General features: G+C 43.0%; 1 protein-coding gene across 1 annotated transcript in view; it reads right to left on the bottom strand.

The window, feature by feature from the left end:
* Positions 1-632: 632 nt before the first annotated feature.
* The window catches only part of FRG1 (FSHD region gene 1), a 110,230-nt gene continuing 87,705 nt past the window's right edge, over positions 633-23,157 (bottom strand). The window contains exons 7-10 of the mRNA XM_085641988.1: positions 12,705-12,809; positions 11,437-11,528; positions 7,559-7,669; positions 633-769 (exon numbers count right to left, since the gene is read on the bottom strand). Coding sequence (XP_085498114.1) covers positions 733-769; positions 7,559-7,669; positions 11,437-11,528; positions 12,705-12,809 — 345 coding nt within the window. The 3' untranslated portion in view covers positions 633-732. The remainder of the gene's footprint in view (positions 770-7,558; positions 7,670-11,436; positions 11,529-12,704; positions 12,810-23,157) is intronic.

The following is a 23,157-nucleotide window of genomic DNA, read 5'->3' as shown; positions in this document are numbered from 1 at the left end:
CAAAGTGGACAAATACTGTTTAATAGCATCCTAGCACCACATCTTCTTTCAATATATAAGCCTTTAAACACTACTTTTAAGGTCTACTATAAAGTCTTCACGCTGTGTACAGAACCCTCATTGTTTCTGAAACAATCAATCACAGTTCTCTTAGTAGTTTCCTTAAACAATGGATCTAGTATGTCGGTAGTTGTAACTTCCAGGTTGGAATTTGTGTCAGTGAACCTATCCTTGAAGCTTGTGTACAATTGTCCAAAAAGCCAACTCAGATAGGTGTTTAGAAGCACTATGTTAGAGTGCCCCCGTGTTATTCAGTAGAACCAACCTTTCATGCACAGTGGCAGGAATGGTTAATTATACGTTGCTGGGATGTAAGTATAACAGAAAGAGATGTTTCCAGATAAAAAGAAAAAAAACGAAATATTTATAATTTGTTCCTCAGGATAGCTAGTTCTGTGTTGGCCAAGGGAATGGTATACAATGATTGTGACAGGCACACACACTAAAGAGCTTGCAGGGCTCATACATGCACATTTACAATTTCTGGGTAATTTTAAGTAGCTCTCTCCCTCTTCACTTCAAAGCTCAGAAGAGGCTGCCCATCTGGAAGACACACTCAAATAATCCAGGCAGAAAGAAAAAACATTTAATAAAAGATTAAAAGCATATGGTTTAATGCGTACTATTTACAGTTTCAGTTTGAAAGTTCATAACAAGATAGATCTTCTCTTTTCATTTGCAATATCTATCTGCTTTCAGTTTAGATCGCCTGTAGGAACAAAAATAACAAATATATTTATCAGAAAAATTTGAGACTACATGCAATCTTCATTTTAACAAGAACTTAATCTGCACCTTTCAACTAAAGTTTAGGATTAAATACAGAGCAAGAATTGATTCCTTTGTGAGACCACATTAATATCCAAGTCTGTATCAGATGTATTTAAGATTTTCAAGACATGTGAATGTATTCCTACTTTTTGTCAAGAATCACAAATGTGTATTTCTTCTCTTTTCTCTGCTTCTCACCCAAAATACACACTTCATGTCTGCGGTTTATAGAGAAAGTATCATAATAATAATAACAATAATAACAGTAAGTATAAACCTCAGCAACTTATCACCTTGGGCTCACAAAGCCCACCATGAAAAAAGTCAAATTTGCTCCCAGTTGGTTTGTAGGGAACACGTTTATTAAGCTATGAAAGAGGGACTGGAGTATTGATGGGAGTGGTGGATAAGCTCACATAAAGGTAAAACAATATTATTTAGATTAGGTGAGGGATTCCTGATTTATCCTTGGTAAATTGGCAAACACAATTAGGCCGCCCAAATAGAAAATTCCAAATTGTGCATGTGATGCATATGTAGTGAGGAAAATAGATTAGTTAAATTTTCTAAGCAAACTCTGTTAAAACAAAATTAATGTTATGATTAAAATAATATAAAGTTCTAATGCAAGTATTAGGAGTTATTTTTTAAAATGTCCCACACTAAACAATGGGAATTCATAATAAATGTATGTGGGATATGCAACACTCTGACCTAAGCAAACTCTAAAGTAAACAGGTGGTAGTTTGATACATGTTGCTGGTTCACCCCCATCATAAATCATGGAGGGATAGAACTTAGGCACCCTTTGTAGCTGGCGAGTAATGGGAGCACAGTTGGTGAACACTTGGTGGTTCATCATGCTAAAATGTTATAGCTGGAGACTGTCCTGAAGGTAAAAACTATTATGCGGTGCAAAAGAGGGCGGTATATCCTGGTCAAATACTATTATTTCACGGTATTGCAATAGCATCAAACTTAACTGTCAAATGATCCAAAAGGGAAACTGCCAAAATATATCAATCAAAATGGCATCTTTTGAAAGCAGCCTATGCACCAGGCCCAATCCCAACTTTTAGAAACTGTTTAGTAACTCCCTTTCGATGACGTTCCGGAAGTCTCCAAACCTTCAGGAAAATCTTCAACACCAGGCCACATGCCTACTGTGTGGGAAAACTTCCAAAATTCCTATCAGTTCCAAAACAAAATGTCTATGGACCTTTTTCGCACTATCAAACTTGAGAGAAGTTTGAGAAGGAATATTTTGTGATTGTGGGTTGGTAAGAAGCTCAATTTGTCCTCATACACTAGCAGAGTCACAGTGATTAGATATAAAACCAGATACAAAATTCTCTCCACAGTCCTCTATCAGGAATATTGGAACTGTTCAGCCAAGCAAAATGCAGCCATCTTCTCTTTTTTTGTTCAATGCAACTCTTCCTTAGATTGTCCTTAGAGCAGATTTGACATGCTAATAACTGCTGTGACTGGGAACCCTCCAAGCATACCAAATTAAAGTTCTTATAGTTTCACTGCATAGTATTTAAACAGTATGACCCCAGTTCCTTTTAAACCAAGGCGCTGTTCTGAAAAAGCTAAAAAGGACTAGCCCTTTTGCTAACACAAAGTAAAGTTCAGAAATACAACGTGGGCAATAGTCAAATATAGGCAAGTGGTGTTGATATTTCCACTGATTCAGTGATAATTATGTATCTGTACACAGCATATTTAGCAGAAATAAAAAAAAATAGGAAATTAAGCATTAAGCTATTATTGATGAAATTTAAACCTGGCTTCTTCAGGCTGTAAACATGTGCTTAAGCACATTATCTTTTTAGATTTAAGTGAAGAAAACATCTTCTTAAGGATTGTACTGTGCAACCGAGAAACACATTTGTACACATTTACAATTGGAGCAGACGTACCAAAGTATCAACTATGTTAACATGTTAAATATTTTTAATTTAGAGTCTAATTAGCAGGCCCCAGTGATAGAAGGTAAAATACCAGATGACAATGTTCTTGCCTATAGAAAAAATACCCTTCTAATGAAACTAAATGATGGGTATAGGTTGGATTATTAAAAGTAATAAGGGAGCAAATAATGCCCATAAAACAATTATCCTGAGACATTTGACTTGCAAAAGAAGGGCACACAGATTCATCCTCCAGCCAGACACTACCAAAGTGTCTGACAAGGTCGTGAGTATCTTCGTGATGGAGGACCTTGTCAAGTTCAACACTGGATGAAAATAAGGGTACAATGGTAGGAAAACTTTGTAAGATTACTGTAATATGCTCAACTATTTTGCAAGTTTAACTTACCCTGCACTGAAAATCATGTGAACACTCTGAATCTTTGTATTTGACTTATGTAATCAAGATACTTTTAGAGGTAAAAAGGTTAGTAGACAGATGAATAGTATGCTAAATAGATTGCAAAGCAACTATTTAAATGAGTGTTTTAAGTTATATGACAAAAGGCAGCAAACGTCTAAGCATGAAATTACAAACATGGTTTTAGAATAGCGAAAGTGTGGGAATGACACGCACTGCCAAAATTGCAAACAATTAAGCACCTTAATTAGAGTTTAGCAGACTGGTTACTCCATCACAAACATGACGGATATCTCATCTGCTGTCTTACAAGTGCATCATATCTAATTCACTTGTAATACGGGTGACGAGATAGCCGTCACGTTTGTGATGGAGTTACCTGTTCTCTGAACTCTACACCAGGCCCTAAGTGTCAAATGTAAATGTTTGCTTGAGACAGCTGAAAACGAGAGAGAAATAAAAAGTAACAACAAGATGAACTGTACAGGCAGGCAGGAATTAGGGGCCACATGCATCAAAAAAGCATTTTGCTGTTACCAAATAGCGATTTTTACCGAATCGCTATTTAGTAATCGCAAAATGCTATGTATGCAAGGAATCCCCAAATGTTTAGCGACTCCTTAATTTTAACAAATAGTGATTCGCTAAATAGATAATCGCTATTAGGTAATACTACTCCATTCATTCCTATGGGCCTAGAATGTTTATGCATTAGCTAATTTGTCACCAACTAATTGGTAATCACAAATTAGGAAATGCTAAGCCAAAAGGTGTCCAGTGGCCTAAGGCCCTCTGAAGAACCCCCCTCTTCCCCCCAAAAAAATGTCCACATGTAAAGCACACATGGCACTTTGAAAAAAGCATTTTTGTGCACTTTTCAAAATTTGCACATGGTTACCATCGACTTGAAGTCAGTGGTAATAGCATTTATCTAAATGCACAGTTTGCATTTAGAAAATGCTTGGTACATGTGCTAAGGGAATGGCAAATTAGGATTCTCTACTTGTAGTCGCAATTTAGGTAATCACTTTTTTTGCGATTACCTAAAATTGCGACTACAAATACATCTTGAAAGGCTATTTTGCATTCGCAAATGGCCGAAATTACCTATTCGCACCGTTTACAAATGCAAAATTGTTTGATACATGTGGCCCCTAGTTTTGAAGAAGGTAGACACATTCCAACCAGGATACTAATCACAACGATCGGTTATTCAAATTTACACTGAAGAGCACAGTTCAAAGGTAGACCCGGAAACTGTGTGCGCATATTGCAGAAGAATCTTTCATCTTCAAAGGTAAGACTTTCAATGGTAAAATAATTACTGAGCTTCTTGCTCTAAGGTAAGATGTCTTTGATACCAAAGTGGAAACGGGTCTCTCTCAGGATGTCGCATATGAACTAACAATGCTAATGGGTTTGTTGAATCCAAAATGCTTTTATATTTGACAGTGGATAAAATATGCGTTTCAGACCGTTTTTTACTCTACAGAAAAAGTGAAAGTGAGTTTATTCAATTTTTTTCATACAGTGCTCAAAACTGCTATGTTATCAAGCACTCAAAACTTGACGATTATATCTCAAGTCAAAGCTCTTGGTTCCAAGTTGAGGCATAGTGAAAGAATAATCACATTTTTTTTCTCCAAGTGAAAATGGCTCTATCAATCAATCAATCAAGGACACTTATAAAGCGCGCTACCTACCCGTAGGGTCTCAAGGCGCTGGGGGGGGGGGGGGGGGGGGGGGGTGCCGCTACTGCTCGAACAGCCAGGTCTTCAGCTTCTTCCTGAAGGAGAGGTGGTCTTGGGTCAGGCGCAGGTTGGTCGGGAGGGAGTTCCAGGTCTTGGCGGCCAGGTAGGAGAAGGACCTTCCTCCTGTAGTCGCTCTTCGGATGCGGGGGACGGCGGCGAGGGCGTGGTTGGCTGATCGGAGGTGGCGTTTGGGAGCGTAGAAGTTGACTCGGCTGTTGAGGTAGCTCGGGCCTTGGTCGTGTAGGGCTTTGTGTGCGTGGGTGAGGAGGCGGAAGGTGATTCTTTTGTTGACGGGAAGCCAGTGAAGGTCTCTCAGATGTCCGGAGATGTGGCTGGTTCGTGGGATGTCGAGGATGAGTCTGGCTGAGGCGTTCTGGATCCGCTGGAGTCTCTTCTGGAGCTTGGCGGTGGTACCGGCGTAGAGGGCGTTGCCGTAGTCCAGTCGGCTGGTGACGAGGGCCTGGGTGACGGTCTTCCTGGTCTCGGTGGGGATCCACCAGAAGATCTTCCGTAGCATGCGTAGGATGTTGAAGCACGCCGAGGAGACGTTGTTGACTTGCCTGGTCATGGAGAGGGAGGAGTCCAGGATGAAGCCCAGGTTGCGTGCATGGTCTGTCGGTTTGGGTGCGGTGCCCAGGGCGGGAGGCCACCAGGAGTCGTCCCAGGCGGAGGGTGAGGAGCCCAGGATGAGGACCTCCGTCTTGTCCGAGTTCAGTTTCAAGCGGCTGGTCGTCATCCACTCGGCTACCTCTTTCATCCCTTCGTGCAGGTTGGCTCTGGCGGCGGCGGGGTCTTTGGTCAGGGAGAGGATCAGCTGGGTGTCGTCGGCGTAGGAGATTATGCTGAGGTTGTGTTTGCGTACGATGGCCGCGAGGGGGCTCATGTAGACGTTGAAGAGGGTGGGGCTCAGAGATGATCCTTGAGGGACGCCGCAGATGACTTCGGAGGCCTCTGACTTGTACGGTGGTAGGCGGACTCTCTGTGTTCTTCCGTCGAGGAAGGAGATGATCCATTCCAGCGCCTTGTCCTGGATTCCGATGTTGCTGAGGCGCCGTGCTAGGGTGCGGTGGCAGACCGTGTCGAATGCCGCGGAGAGGTCTAGGAGGATGAGGGCCGCTGTTTCTCCGTTGTCCATCAGGGCTCGGATGTCATCGGTGGCGGCGATGAGGGCTGTCTCGGTGCTGTGATTGGCTCGGAAGCCGGACTGTGAGGGGTCGAGGGATCCGTTCGTCTCGAGGAAGGCGGCCATCTGCTTGTTGACGGTCTTCTCGATGACTTTGGCTGGAAACGGGAGGAGCGAGATGGGGCGGTAGTTCTTGAGGTCGGTGGGGTCCGCTGTTGGTTTCTTGAGTAGAGCGCTGAGTTCGGCGTGTTTCCAGCTCTCAGGGAAGATGGTGGTGTCGAAGGATGTGTTGATGATGTCTCGCAAGTGGGGTGCGATGACAGCGTCGGCCTTGTTGAAGACGTGGTGAGGGCAGGGGTCGGTCGGTGATCCGGAGTGGATGGAGTTCATCGTGCGGATGGTGTCTTCGGTGCTGATCGGGGTCCAGGCGTGGAGGGTGGTGGTGGGGGGTGGTTGTTCGGTCATGGTGTGCGTTGGTTGGTTGTTGAAGCTGTTGTGTATGTCCGCGATCTTGTTGTGGAAGTATGAAGCGAGGGAGTTGCAGAGGTCTTGCGATGGGGTGATGTCGTTGTTTCCTGCGCTGGGGTTGGAAAGCTCTTTCACGATGTTGAAGAGTTCCTTGCAGTTGTGTGCGTTGTTGTCCAGCCGGTCCTTGAATGCTGTTTTCTTGGCGGCGCGGATCAGCTGGCGGTGTTTCCGGGTGGCAAGTTTGAAGGAGGTCCTGTTGTCCGGTGTCGGTTCCCTTCTCCAGACTTTCTCGAGGGCTCGGCAGTTCTTCTTGGAGCTCTTGAGTTCGTCGGTGAACCATGGGGCCTTCTTGCTGCCGGGTCTGCTAGGCGGGGTCCTCAGTGGGGCGAGTTCGTCTGCGCAGTTGCTGATCCACTTCGTGAGGTTGTCGGCGGCCTGGCTGGGGTTAGCTGAGCTGGCAGGAGGGTGCTGGCTCAGGGAGGTGGCGAGCTGGTCTGCTGTGATCATGCTTTGAAATGTGCAGGCCTACGGAGAGTGTGAAAAATGTATAAGCGCAAGAAGATATGCTGTCCACAATAGAATAAATCAACTAAAGGGAAGAAGACTGCCTGTAATTGTCAGACAAGGGAGTGAATCCCAACTGAGCAGTTACAAGTAACCTTTGTACTAGTACATTAAATAAGACAGATGGCACAGAAACAAGTATCTCCATCCTGCCCATTGTACATTGCATCTGGATTGCATCTGGAGAGGGATTCGTTATGAGAACTGTACATTGTAGGAAAAACGATTGGAAACTGGAGGCTGGCATTTCAAGTTTGGACAACATTCCAGGGTCTAGCATATGAAAACCTATGAATTAATGCATGCTAATATATCTTTAGCACTTAAAAGAGTCATCTTTTTGAGAAGTTTTTTATGAGCCTGCACAAATGTGGCGAGTAATATACAACGTTTATTTCTGGACCAGAACTGCGTCCCATTTTCTTTACTTGATTTAACATCACTTATTTGGGTAGATTAGATTTCAGTTTTAAAAGCACATTACCTGTCCAGCAATGTTTCATGGAAACTGCCTTCTTTCCTGGCTTTTTTAAGTTCCTTGCTATCTTCTTTGCTCACTTTAAGCTTGCGGTCTTGAAAGCTCTGAAACTTCTTTCTGAAAAGTAATTGCAGCACATGAAACTTTTTAAACTGATTGAGGTGCAATTATTAACTGATTTCAGTGTATCACGCGGCAGAATCTAGAGCTGCGGACTGTGTCTCAGTGTTAATCAACATTATACACCTGGTAAATGATGGAAAACACCTGAATGGTGTGATGTTGTTCCAAGGCTAAAACAATTAGTATTGCTTGGTTCACATTTAACAGCTGAGCAAAGTTTGAACATATGGCCAAATCCATCCATCATAAGGAAGGCCTTGCCCAGTTCTTTTTCTGTAAACAATATTTGTGATTTTTTTTTTACTTTCTTGAATTTTTCTTAATAGGAGAAACATGATTTTTATTCAGTGCAACCTGTTCAACACGCTCTGGAAATAGAATAAGAGCCAAAGGAAATAAAATATTCAGCCACACGCCACATCAGTAAAGTACATTTTATATTATATTACATCAGGGTTATTGCTTCTGTCCCTCATCAAGTGATATGCGGTAATATCTGCACAAATTAAGTTTTGCACAAGCTTATTTATTTTTTCTTGATTTTAGATGGCACCCTGGCAACACAGGGACATACTAGAGCAATTCACAGTATGCATCCTGAAATTGAAATAGGCAATTTCCATTAACCACTACCCAAAGTGGATGGAAGCATTTAGGGCAAGCAAAAGCTATTTTACCTACATTGGCCAAAGACAAAGTGCAACTGGATGCATCTATAAGAGATCTATCAGCCATTTCAGACCAAATGTTAATGTGTGCAGAAGGTATCTACACCAGGTGTCTGCAACCAGTTGATCACAAGCTACCAGTAGCTCGCAGCCACCTTCAGAGTAGCTTGCAGCATTAAGTTAATTTTTAAACAAGCACAGGGTCACAGTTTCCTTTTAAAGGCAAGGGAAGGCTGTCTTTATTATCATCAGGCTGAAGATAGCGGAGCCTGATATTAGGCAGGATTCTTGACCTAGGGTGGGGCACAGAGGCGAAGAACTGAAGCACCAAGGAAATTTACTCGGAAATAAAAGTGATCCCAACTCAATCTTGGAGCATTGGAACAAAATAATGTTTCTGAATACTTTTAAATGCAAGAAAATTAAAATGAAGAGTTAACTTAAATAAGTTAACTTTTCATTTTAATTTTCTCTTTTCTTCATTTCAAAGTGTGGCATTTACAAACTACAGGCATGTTGCTCCCAGTGGCTAGTAGACACCGTGCCGTATTTATGACTGTATTTTTCAGTCATTTGTTTTTAAATGGGAGAAATTTAGAGTGAGAAAAACACTAGTCTTGGGGACCGGCGTGGACCCGACCATAAAGGTGTAGGACTTGCTCGAACGAGATCCCACATGCATCACGTAGGATTTAGAGTTGTTAACCAACAAGTCCTTATCTTCAATAAATTGGACATAGGAGTTGAGCAGACTTTGTAGCCCCCTCTCGGTCTGAGACATCAGGACGGAGTAGTCTGTGTACAGTAGAACAGGAAGACCGCGCCATCCCACCTGGTGGTAGTCCACCTTAACTCTACTAATACCTTCTCTAGGTTGTTTATATATAGGTTAAACAAAAAAGGGGCCAAGATACAAACCTGCCGGACGCCTATCTGTATAGAAAACTGACGAGTGACCTGAACGTCTTTGGTAATACCGGACGTCTGCCTTTGTGTCTCGATGGAGATCTTGTAAAAAGAGAACAATGTCCCCAATTGAAAGTAAGATATGCCACAGCTTCCTTGTGGAGTGGGAGAAGGGAAATCCACCCTACTTGTTTCTACAAAGCTCAGTTACCAGAAATCAGAAGACACAGGGTAGGGCTGCCCTTGGAAGGTGCGGGGAATCCAGCAGAGACTCCACCGCCTTGCCTGGGCTTTCTGGACCATGGAGTCCCCCACTCAATGCAGCCTTTACCAAAAATAATGCAGAATCGAGTCCCGCGGGAGGTGAACAGCGCTTTTCAGCGCACGCAGCGCGGAAAATACAGCAGAGGCTACTCCTCTTTGCCTGGGCTGTCTGGGACACGAAGTCCCCTACCAATACAGCCTTCACAAAAAACAATGCAGAATCACGATATTGTATCATTGTAACAACAAGTGCTACAAGTCGTATACAATACAAAAATTCATAAGGTCAGGAATCTGCAGGAAGTAGTCGTCAGACAGACACCAACAGGAGAGTGGCTAAGGGCCTATCATTCTCTGAACCAGCTTGTCAAGGGGTTTTAGAAGGAACTGAAAGAGAACCACTTTTTTCTCTCTTATTAAGCAAACATATATGAGAAACTTTTCTGGAACATGATCCACCTCAAGACACCGTGGCATAGATATAGGTTTTTTTGTGCCATGGTCCTTTTACAGTTACTCATTGCCAGACAAATGGTCTGGTTTGGTTGGGTGAAAATCTCTTGCTGACCCTAGTATCATAGCTGGTGGTTGATAAAGTAGGCATCCAAAGTCTGAAGTGTATGATTACCTCGCTAAAGGAGTTTCTGTAGGTCAGAAGACCTGGAAGTGCAGCAACAGACAGACAGGAATTTTCCAGACACCATACTGAAATAGAGGTTAATAGCCTTAACATAGCTATGACTAAATGCCCAGTTCTTGAACACAGTACCTGGTGAGCACCAACCCTATAACAAACTACAAACAAAAAAATGTCAAACAACCTCCTGCACCATGTTTTACCCAAGATACAGTCATTGGTCCTGTAGCACAGGTTCTTGCCCGTAAACGGTGGTTGAAATTCAGTAAATTACAGAGAAAACATGTAAGAATGGGGACCTAAGCCACACACATCATAATATTAGGAAAACAGTTGTTACAATCCAAGAGATTAATCAAGTCCTAGAAATGCAACGGTTTAGAATGTCTGAAGGACCTCCATGACCCAGGTAACACCTCGTAATGTTATAGAGGCGAAAACGCACAATTCAAAAACTTAACTACAAAAGTGGTACCTCGGAAGAATACTACTATTCATAATTCACATATATCACATATTGTCGCCACGGTCTATTGCTGCCCTAAAGGAGGGAAGCCACAAGAACGTCATTGTTGATTGAGCCGGTTATTTGCATGCTCTACAAAATGGTAAAATCTGTCCTGGCACTAAACAGAACTGAACACTATGGAGAAGCAAATATAAAAAGAGGCCACTAGCTTGCAATGACCAAAACATTCAGGAGTTTACTGCATGTAATCCGATCAAAAGCACCTGGAAGGGAGCAGATTTCAATGCTTTTTGGCTTGCACTGAGAAAACCAATACTTAGGTACTGCTAACAGGCAGGCGTTGCTGTATTACTGATAATGGCAGGTGCAAAACCTCCTCTCGTATTTGCAGGAGCATTGTATTTTATTTTGTGGTTATACAGTGCTTTCCATACCCCTTCGAAGGCCTAAAACGCTTTAGATTGATAAGTAGCTGCTCCTTATGAATAATCTGTATGGCGCTGTGTTAACTCCTATAGTACTACTTCAGTGTCACCCTGGGAAAAGCACGCATTGCTGTGAAATGAATTGCACACTGGGATTCTGATTCGAGAACAAGAATTCGTCAACAATAGACTGTTTTTTAGGAATCTACATCTCCAAAGACATTCCAGAGAAAAGAGAGGAGAAGCTCTCAAGCTTTTTCGTTTTCTGTCCTTTCCAAATAGGCATTGTGGTTTGTTACATCCAAAATCAATAAAGGAAAACATTCATTGCAGCAATTAAAGTATGGACTATACTTCTGTAACTTTGTCTACAATAATAGCATGATACTTACACATAATTGATTTCACACTGCTTAACGTTTCCTTTGTCTTCTTCTGGAAGATCATCTTTGGTTTTCATCTCTCTCTCAGCACAAGATCGAATCTAGGAATAAACAAAGTTTTGTAATCACCACATCTAAATGTGCTTCTTAGCAACTTACCAACAGGAAGTGAGTGCAAAAAAATGGTGTCTCTTGTTACTTACACTTCTGTAAGGTGCATCTTAAAACCACATTTTCCATTTCTCCCATTATCATATGCACAACCTATCCTATTAATTATCCTACAGTGTTAGTACAGTATGTTTTTGCAGTCATTTATATTGTTACAATTAAATGCCGCCAAACCCTTTGCGATACACTCTTCAACAATTTAAGGACTACTTTCACCTGCCTTCTAACAATTGTAGTTTATGTGTACTAAGTATGCTTCTACTTTAAGGAATTCAATCTGTGAAGACCGTTTACTAGAAAGCTACTGTCTACAAGAGCACCGATTATCTTTCAGAACTACTTTTTTCACAATCAAATGTTAATTTCTCTCCGAGGTGATTTAAGTAAAACGGATTTTAGTGTGGAAAATTAAAAAAAATACTTTTCTTTTTCGATTCAAAAAGGTTAAGTTCTTTTTGAAGTAAAGTATTAAGAGATAATTTGCCAGGTATTTATTACTTTGTTTGTGAAACAGTCTTAAGCAACGGTTACCATCTAATGGAGCCTTCTGAATGAATCAATAACCAAACAAGGACCAGACAAATATGACGAAGTGCTCATTTGATTGCACTACAACTATGTGCAATGCAGTTCTACGTATAGTAACCGAGGGGGCATGGTGTGCAGAATAACGATGGACTGGGATGCGGCAGCGAGTAATTACCAGTGGCTGAGATTAATTCAAGCATTCCATCTATCACATTTTGTGTACTTCATTATTTTGTCCTACGTATAATGGAACCCTTCCCTTTAGCACCCAGAGTTCACCTGACAACAAAAAGCCATGAGGTAGAGATGCAGTTTTCCTTTCGCTGCAATGCAGAAAGAGAACAGCCTCTGAATTCAACAATTTTCTGAACCACGAAAACATGATCATAAAGGACTTCTAAGATTTACTAGAAAAAAGCTTTAAACGTAAGTGCTACACAAATATACAAACAGGTTTTCCACACGAAATGTTGGAAACGTTTAATGCTGTGCACCATTCAGTGATTCGGAGTGCATTTTCAAAAATAACTGGATGAATCGCCTCATTTGTAAACATAACGGCTAGACATAAATATTACCTTGATAATTTCTTCTTCACCTGCAGTCCGACTTCGCGCCACAATATCTCCTTCCTCGTTGTAGCTGATAAAACAGCTGTTTGAGGCCATTAGAGCAATTTTACCCTGCATAAAACAGTGTACACGTTAGACAACTTTCACGAGCATTTTGATACATGCATTTTACAAGAGCGCCCCAATTCAGATCGACAAGGACTTCAAATTGAAGGAAAAGGAGATGTGCCAATTCATAGTACAAAAGGGAAAGTATTTAGAGTTTGACCTCCAGAGTATCTCTAGGTGCTACTGACAGGTAAGGGAAGTTTACTGTGTATAGAAAACAATAGTTATCAGTAGGAACTCTTTCATCTGCCACTAAGGCCGAGTGAAATGTTGAGATTTGAACCTGTGACTATGAAGGGAAACACAGATTTCTGCAGTGGATGCATTACACCACTGACCTGGATATATTGTTCAGCTAATAACCCATCCATAAAGACTGTGAAGGTAAAATAATTATCAACATACTGCCAAACCGTATGAGCCGGAGAAAAGATTGTTCAGCAATTCAGAAACTGGTAAAAAAACATTAGACCTTAAGATTTGCATTCAATTTTGGGAAGATGACAAACAGCTACACTCAGTGCAGCTCAAAATACAAAACAAAACATCCAGTGAGTGAAGGTACCTAAAAAGTTAAATGTTTCATATTCAGGAGGGAGTCCCTTTCTTACCTACCCAAAACTGTCAGTATCCAGGAACCACAAGAACAAAATTTAATAAAGTAAAATGGAGCCAGAAACGGTACCTCATCTTATCAATTTTATTTTGTGGTTAAGTGAGTGAAAATTATGTACCTGCAACTGCAGTTCGCCAACTTTAATATTTTTCGTATCTACATAATTGAATATTCTCCGTTGTCAGGTTTGGAATCCTTGGTTGACAACGTTTACATAGCAGGGCGTATACACCCAAAAAACACACTGAAAACAGCCATATGCCATAGGCAACACATTTGCCAGGAAGGCTGAGTTGCTTATATTCGCAGCTAGTCAACACACAGCAAGTACAAAAGGCTCATTACTGGGGAGGTGGGGTTAGCTGGAGAATACTAGCTACAAGTAAGTAACTTTTCTTCCCCAACATTGGACCGATCATATATTCATTCACATGCTTGAATAATGAGTACCACAGCAGTAAATGTACAATACACATGATAAAAAAGCATAATTGGGTTTATCTTAGTTAAACAGGATGTGCAATGCCGCTTGATCTACTGCTGTCTCAGAAGTCTTCTGGACACAGAGGCAGTAATGCTTTGAAGACCAGGCTGCTACTTTACAAGTGTCAGCAATTGGCACCACGTTAAAGGGACACACCCATGGCTGACAAATCTCTGGTAGCGGGAGGTAATACGTTGCTTCCGAGATGTCTGACCGACTTCTAATGGCAGAAAGCAACTTATGCTGAAATCCAATATGCTATACCTTGCTTTGATAATCTGAGAACATGGGTTTTTAAGTTAAGAAACGACCGCGAGAACATGAGACTGTAGGCTAAGTAACAATAGTTTATGTTCATAGTGTTAAAAAACGCTTCATTAAAAGGTGTTCACATCATAAAATAAGTTTGGAGTTGCTACTGATGTGCAGATATTTTATGGGAAAACCAAACAAAAGATTTCATAAAATAATTCTAAGCTGTATTTCCACATATGTTCCATTACCGAAGCTCACCCTTTTCGACACCAACCCACTCCTTTCATCAACTAGACAGTCTCATACCCTTACACATGTTAAAAGAAAACAAGCATTTTTAATGCAAATGGTCTTGCATTTGCAAGAGTTTAAGTTATTGGCATTGTAAATGAAAATGCCATTTATTTTTTTGTTTTTTAAAGCAACACATTGATAAAAGGCATTTTCATTTCTAATGCAGATAGCTCAAACTCTCGCAAATGAGACCACTTTCATAGTGGCTGCACCCCATTCATTAGACGCTGCTCACCATATTCTGGTTACAGTGAGCAGCGTCTAAAGAAAGGGGCGCGGACAACATTAAAGTGAAAGCGCAGTATGGGGCACTTTCACTAAAAAAATAATATTAAAGAAAGTTCCTGTATCGCGGCTGCTAAAGGGAAAGCGGACCGCACTTTAAATTAAATAAATAAATAAGCATGGCTGCTAAAGTGAAAGCGAACCACGCTGCAAATTAAAAAAATAAATACATTAATAATAACATTATAAAAGCGGGCAAAGTGCAACGACATTGTGGGTGGAATAGAGGAAGATCATTAAAGAAATCAGTGCTCAGCAACTAGATAAAGCAGAACCGTGTAACAAGTAAAAAGTCCAGTCCTTATGAGAGGTTACAAATGCAGACAAGATGGTACCAGGGGGTACTAGTAAGCCTATTCGCGGATGAAGAACAATGATTTTGAAAGGACAGTAACAGGAGCCAATTGAAAAGATAGGCGGGAAATGGGCGGAGCTTTTATTCCATACCTCAATACAGCATGCCTCGCAGGGAAAAGCATGCGAAGCCCAGGTTCAACCTAAAAAGAATCCTGAATAGCAACATACACTCTGAGAAACTCACCTACCCACACACATTCCTATAACTCATCCTTATTTGTAGGATGTTGCCCTTCATGTAATCATTTTCACTCTCTATAAGGCAAATGCTTCCCGTAGACTTCAAATGGTCCACTTGGAAAGCCTGTTCTCGCTCCCCAAAAAGGAAAATGCTACATACCAGTATGCATCTGTTCTTGGCATGTAGAGCTGTAGATCCACACACTCGTGCATAGATCGCCATCTGGTGTTGGGCCCGGATGTTTGCACTTTGTTGTTGTCCTGGACAGTCTTTGGAAGTCACGGGATAGGTGGCTCCTCCTTGGACAATAGTGCGCATGGGCAGCGACTCCATCGTCAGATTGTTTTTTCCACCAAGATGGGAAATGATGGACTTTTGTAAGAAACAGAAAGAGATGTCCATGTATGTTGTATCTAAATAATATAATACTGGAACAGATAAAGGTAGCCGGGGAGGTGGGTGGGCGTGTGTGGATCTACAGCTCTACATGCCAAGAACAGATGCATACTGGTAAGTAGCATTTTGCGTTCGAGGCATATGAACGGTAGATCACACACTTATGCATAGATTGCATGGCAGTACTTCTCCTTAGCGGCGACCACCAGTGTCTGTTGCAGTAGTTTGAAAACGTGTTTTAAGTACAGCTTGGCCCACACTAGCTTGTTGTTTTGCCTGCACATCTACACAATAGTTTTTTGTGAATGTGTGCGGTGTAGACCATGTAGCTGCTCTGCAGATGTCATCTAGGGGAATGTTCCCCAAAAATGCCATTGAAGCCCCTATCTTTCGGGTAGAGTGGGCTTTAGGGGGAATAGATAGCGTGCATTTTGCCTTGTGGTAGCAAATTTGTATACATTTGACAATCCACTTTGTAATGCCAGATTCTGATACGTGAAAGCAAAAAACATTGGTTCTGTCGGGAAGTAGGCAAACTTATTTGGACATGTACTGAATACACTGAAGAACCGCAAGGAACACACACAAAACAAAAGAAACAGAAATGAATTCGTGTTACTGGATGGATTTATATTACTTATTATGTGGAAAACACCGAAGTGTTTACAGGGTGACCCAACCAGAAAGCACATACAAAATTAAACAATTAGTGAAACAATGTGTACTTGAACAAAAATCACATGTAACAAATATATACAGTAGACAGTACATAGAAATAATAAACGATCAGATCCAACTTGAAGTACATAAACCACTATAGGCTGTAATTTCCTTATTCTGTATGTGGATTTGCACGGAAGCATAGGACAAGTAACGTCGACGTTTCGACCCAATATGGTGGTGCCAATTAGTATGCATCAAAGGGGGTCTTCATCAGGACAAGGGATAGGTTGGGAACCTGGGACAACGATTTAATTAATTGGAAATAGATTCCTCATCTCTCTTATGCAGACAGCCGGCATCTACTTTGATAGTGAATTCTGAAGGACGGTAATTTGATTTGGAAGGAAAGTGGTGCTGTCACAACAATCGCCACGTAATGGAGTCCGTAAACTGGACGTCTTTATCCGTCAAAGTCTCAGCTGCTACTGACCAGTCAGCTGGGACTTTGACGGATAAAGACGTCCCAGGTTCCCAAGTTGGATCTGATCGTTTATTATTTCTATGTACTGTCTACTGTATATATTTGTTACATGTGATTTTTGTTCAAGTACACATTGTTTCACTAATTGTTTAATTTTGTATGTGCTTTCTGGTTGGGTCACCCTGTAAACACTTCGGTGTTTTCCACATAATAAGTAATATAAATCCATCCAGTAACACGAATTCATTTCTGTTTCTTTTGTTTTGTGTGTGTTCCTTGCGGTTCTTCAGTGTATTCAGTACATGTCCAAATAAGTTTGCCTACTTCCCGACAGAACCAATGTTTTTTGCTTTCACTATTATGCCCAGGTTCTGAGGGCTACTGGGTTACCCCATTATCTTTAATGGGTAGATTCTGATACGTGGCGGTGAGAAGGATACAAAAAGTTGTTTTGTTTTACGAAAAGGTTTTGTTCTGTCTATATCGTAAAGGAGTGCTCTCTTTACGTTTAGTGTATGAAGAGCCCTTTCTGCTACTGTGCGTCGTTGCACAGAGAACACTGGCAACTCAACAGACTGGTTCAGATGGAAGGGAGAGATAACTTTAGGAAGGAATTTGTTCTGAGAACCACTTTGGTATGATGGAGTTGTAAAAATGGTTCTTGAATGGTTAGTGCCTGTAGCTCACTGACTCTCCTAAGAGATGTAATGGCCACAAGGAAAGCGACTTTCCATGTGAGGAATTGTAGTTCGCATTTGTGCAGAGGTTCGAATGGAGGACACATTAATCTGGTGAGGACAATGTTTAGGTTCCACACTGTGGAAGGAGGTACCCTGGGGGGGGGAATTATTATTTTGAGGCCTTCCATAAATGCCTTAATGGCGGGCACCCTGAACAGTGATAGGTGCTGTCTATTTTGTAAGTAGGCTGCAATGGCAGCGAGGTGTAATGTAATTGATGTGTATGCTAGATTACATCTCTGAAGATGCAGAAGATAACATATGATGTGCTGAGTGGAGGCATCTAGAGGGTTGATGTTACAGTGTATAACAAATCTTTTCCACTTGGCTGCATAGCAGGCTCTAGTGGTGGGGCGTCTAGCCTCTTTGATAACGTTCATGCAATCAGGGGGAAGATTGAGGTAACCAAACTCTAGGACTTCAGGAGCCAGATCGCTAGGTTGAGCTGTGCTGGATCTGGGTGTCTGATCTCTCCACGGTTCTGTGTTAAGAGTTGTGGGGAGAGGCGTAGTTTTTGGTGCGGGACTACTGATAGTTCCAGCAATGTTGTGTACCAGGGTTGTCTGGCCCACATTGGAGCAACCAGGATCAGTGTGAGCGACTGTTGTTGCAGCTTGTGTACCACTAATGTAATGAGTGGGAGAGGCGGAAAAGCGTACGCAAATCTGCCTGACCAATTCATCTATATCGCATTGCCTTTGGACAATGGGTGTGGATATCTGTCGGCGAAGCTTGGGCATTTTGTGTGGCAAAGAGATCTATCTCTGGCTGCCCCCACATTTGAAACAACGGTTGGAGAACTTGTGGGTGAAGTTCCCACTCGTGAATCTGTTGTGTCTGTCAACTTAACAGATCTGCCATGTGATTTTGAGTTCCTGGGAGATGTTGTGCTAATAGGAAAATGTTCTGACGAATGGCCCCTCTCCATATGCTCTGTGCTAGTTGGGAGAGCTGGAGAGAGTGCGTCCCCTCCTGTTTTTGTAAATAGTACATTGCTGTCATATGGTCCGTGTGGACTAAGACAGCTTTGCACGATATCTGTTTCTGGAATGATTTTAATGCCAGAAAGATTGCTAGTAACTCCAAATGATTGATGGGCAGTAGCCTTTGCTGAGGTGTCCATGTACCCTGTATGGTGTGATGAAGTAGAGGAGCTCCCCATCCGGTGAGCGATCCGTCTGCTGTTAGCACGATCTGTGGAACCGGCTCTATGACCGGTCACCCTTTGGAAAGGTTTTGGGTGTTTCACCACTGCAGAGAGCGACGTGTGCGGCCGTCCACCAACACCAGATCTGTCAGCTGACCTTGAGCTTGGTTCCATTAACGTGCCAAGCATTCCTGTAAAGGGCGCATCTGGAGTCTTGCATGAGGTACTATGAATATGCAAGAGGCCATCATCCCTATGAGTTGCATGAACACTCGAGCTGGAAGTGAGTGTTGCGGTTGGAATCTTGCTATAAGATTTTGCATTCTTGTTATACTGGCTGGACTGGGATATGCAAGGCTTTTTGAGGTATCTATAGTTGCAATCAGATATTGTTGGATGTGGGATGATTGGAGGTGAGACTTTGGGAGGTTTATGGTAAACCCCAAGTCGTGAAGTAGTTGTATTGTGGCGTGTGTGTGTGATTTACACACTGGATATGTGACTTTGCTTTTATGAGCCAGTCGTCTAACTATGGGAAGACGTGAATCTGTTGTCTTCGTAAGTGGGCTGCTACTACTGCCAGACATTTTGTGAAGACCCTGGGCGCCGTGGTGACTCCGAACGGGAGGACCTTGAACTGGTAATGCTGGCCGTCTACCACAAACCGAAGGTATTTCCTGTGAGCAGGGTGAACGGGAATGTGGAAGTAGGTGTCCTTGAGATCTAACGTGGCAAGGAAGTAACCTTGTTTGAGGACCTGTTGAAGAGTGACCATATGGAAATGGTCTGATTGTATATAGAGGTTTAATTGTCTGAGATCCAAGATAGGTCTCAGGGTTCCGTCCTTCTTTGGAATGAGAAAATACTGGGAGTAAACCCCTGTGTTCTGGTGATGAAGGGGAACTGGTTCTATGGCATGTTTTTGTATGAGGGAAAGTTCCTCCTGTTTTAGAAGCGTCAAGTGTTCTGCGGACATTGGACGTTGTCTGGGTGGAATGTGAGTGGAAGTGAGCTCCAGGCAATAACTGGATTGGATGATTTGTCTCACCCACCTGTCTGTGGTAATGGTGTTTCAGACAGGTAGGAACTGTAGCAATCTTCCCCCGACCGGAGTAGAGTGGTCCGGGGGGAGTGGAGGGAAGTCATTATTTAAGGGTGGAGGCGGTACGAGTGTTGGTAGTTTTGCCTCTACCCTTATTGTTATTGCCCCTGTTGCCTCCTCTGTAATAGCCTCTTGTAGATGAGGTCTGTGTTGGACTTTTATACGAAGTGGAGGGGTTATCTGTGGAAAAACCTCTAAAGGCGCCTCTGTAAGAGGAGCGACGAAAAGAACTTCTGGGACCTTGCGATTGCTTGATTTGGCAGTGTCGATGTCCTTTTTCATCTTTTCTAAAGAGGAGTCTACGTTGGGTCCAAAAAGGTGTTCCTGATCAAATGGCTGATTTAATATAGTGGTTTGGACCTCCGGCTTGAAGCCGGAAATGCGTAGCCATGCATGTCTGCGTAAAAGGACGCTGGTGTTAATAGCCCGGGAGGCTGTGTCTGCAGCATCGAGGGCACAACGAATGGAGGTATTTGTTATGACCTTGCCTTCCTGGATGAGATCATTAGCTTGTGCCTTGTATTAATCTGGAAGATGTTGTAATAGGGTCTCTAGCTCATCGTAATGCGCCCTATCATATCTTGCGAGCAAAGCCTGTGTGTTGGCAATCCTCAACATGTTAGCTGCTTGGGACGCTGTTCTCTTTCCGGACGCGTCCAGCAGTTTTGATTCTTTATCAGGAGGTGGGGCATCTCCTGTGGTTTGCAAATTGGACCTTTTCCTGATGTTGGAGACCACTAAAGAATCTAAGGGTATTTGCCCTTTAATATAAACAGGGTCAGATGGGGCAGCTTTATATTTCTTTTCTACCCTGGGGTTAATGACTCTGGCCCTTACATGATCCTTGAACACCTCGGGAGCGTGTTTGATTACCCCTTTTAACATGGGGAGAATGGCACTGGACCTTTATGATGGTTCAAAAGTGTCCATGAGGAAATCTTCCTCTATAGGGTCTGTATGTAGGTTTACCCCGTGGTATTCTGCTGCCTTGTGTATAAGTTGAGTGAACCCTATAGTGTCCTCAGGAAGGGATAACCTAGATGGGTACATGTTGTCCTGAGGTGTGTCTGGGACATCTGGTGTGTCGTAATCTTCCCAAAGGGTGATCATCCCCCATGTCATCAGAGGTGTCATCACCATCTGGAGGTGGAGAAGATGGTGGGGGAGGTGAATATGGGATAGGAGAGTGGGGTGGAGGGGGAGGAGGAGAAGGAATCCTTAATGGAGAAGTAGCAATGTCTCGCTTTTTCAATGGAAGTGGAGCTGGTATAGGTTTGTCCATTTTCCGTTTTTATGAAGGGCTAAGTATGAGTTGAGTTGACCTGCTTTAGGGTCTTTTTGAAGTGTTTTTAGAGTAGGATCCGGTCGAAAAAGTTCCTCTTCAGACGTGTGTTCTTTCGGCGCCGACTTTTTGGGTGCGGGTTGTGTAGTTGGAGGCTTTTTGTGTTCTTTAGGCCTGGAATCGGGAATTTTCTTCGATCCCGATAGTGGTTTCGGTACTGACTGTTTTTTCGGATCCATAGGCCTGTGCTACGAAGGCAGAGAGCCCGAGGTTTTTGGAGCCGGGTGTTTGCTCGGTTCCAAGGATTTTCTCAGAGCCGGGGCATCCGTGCCAGTGGGTTTTGGCACAGAATGCGTCGATGCGGAGGTAGGCTTCGGCGCGGAGAAAGGCATTGGTTTCTTTTTCGGTGCCGGGGATGGAGTTTCGGCACCGACTGCAGGCTGGCTCGATCCCAAGTGGCCTGAAGGCTTTCGTACTGGCTTCTGTGCGGAGCCTGAAGGCGGGGCGTGAGAAGTTTTGTCCCGGTGTGCACCTAGGCCCGAGGGCGAAGGTGTGACCGAAGCCTTTTTGGTAAGGGGGGTGGGGAGGGGTCGACGTCAGTACTTACGACCCGCTGCCCCAGAGTGATATCTTCGACGTCGGAGTCGTCGGCTTCGGAGGAGCTGACGGTGCTGTGCTGGATCTGCTCCTACTCCGGCAAATTGATGCCTTCCTGGAAGATGTCATTGGGAATGGATGTCGATGATCGAGCCATTGTTCTTCGAGCTCGACGGTCCTGGATCATCTTCTTGGAGCGGAAAGAGGCACAAGCTGGACAATCTTTGGCCTCGTGCTCGGGTGAAAGGCAGAGGTTAGACATCTCATGAAGATCTGCGTGTGGAAACTTGGATCCACATTTAGGACACTTTTTAAAGGGAGTCCTTTCCATGAGCCGAAGGCCCAATGGCGCAGGTAGGACCGAAGGCCTGCGTCGACAACCGGAATCGAAGATTTGAAGGTCTGGTAGAGATGCGCGTTGAAGGGGAACGTGATCGAAACAATACCGAAGTATGGGTGAGGATTTCGCGTCGAAAAGATGATCGGTAACGACACCGAACTGGAGCGCGATGAACACATCCGAGCCAGATGCCGGAAAAAAACAATCTGACGATGGGAGTCAATGCCCATGCGCACTATTGTCCAAAGGTGGAGCCACCTATCCCGTGACTTCCAAAGACTTTCCAGGACAACAACAAAGTGCAAACATCTGGGCCCAACACCAGATGGCGATCCATGCATGAGTGTGTGATCTACAGCTCATATGCCTCGAACACAGGTTTCCTTACATTAACTTCAACTGGATCACCAGCCACGAGCACCTAACATCACCCTTATAGAAAACTCAAAGAGTTGTGAGAAACTCATTCAACGAGACACACATAGCCACTAGATATCTTCACTTGTTCAGATACTCAGTCCCACGTTCGTTAGAGCTCTCTCTCTCTGACATGCAAGCCATGCATGCACGGACATGCCAAAACGAATATTGGCACACACGCCAGGCAGTTTAAAGTATCAGAACACATCTACAGACACTGATTGGATAATGATGAACTGCTGTAGCAAGTGAGTGGCCCTGCACAGAATGTTGCTTCAGCAGTAGAGGAGGGAGGTAAATGGTTTATCTGATAGAGGGCATCTTTATTCAAATAGAGTTGCCCTTGGAGACGCCATGTGGGCCATTTGCTAATTATAAAGATGGTTGAATATATTCATTCCCCCTACAAAAAGCAGCTCATTTTTGGATTGAGAATGTAGCAAAAAGTACATAAATAAATGCAAAAATAAATAAAATATCTGGAACTTTTAGAGCAGAAGAAGGCACCCTGTGAACACAATTACAAATTGCAAAGATGCTGCCTCCCAGCATGTTCTATTACCAAAGCAGGGGACTCTGGACATCAACTTTCTCTGTCTTTTTGGAGCAATGGAAGGGAGGGGCAGTTAGCTGCAGTGTAAAAGCATAAAAGAACGGCATATACTGGCTTAGTAAACAGGTTTAACTGAGCTGTGTCCCTGAAGATTTATG

The sequence above is a fragment of the Triturus cristatus genome, chromosome 2_2 (genome assembly GCF_964204655.1).
Source record: "Triturus cristatus chromosome 2_2, aTriCri1.1, whole genome shotgun sequence".
Classification (NCBI taxonomy): domain Eukaryota; kingdom Metazoa; phylum Chordata; class Amphibia; order Caudata; family Salamandridae; genus Triturus; species Triturus cristatus.
Note: the sequence above shows the minus strand (reverse complement) of the source record. Positions and strands in the feature narration are given on the sequence as shown.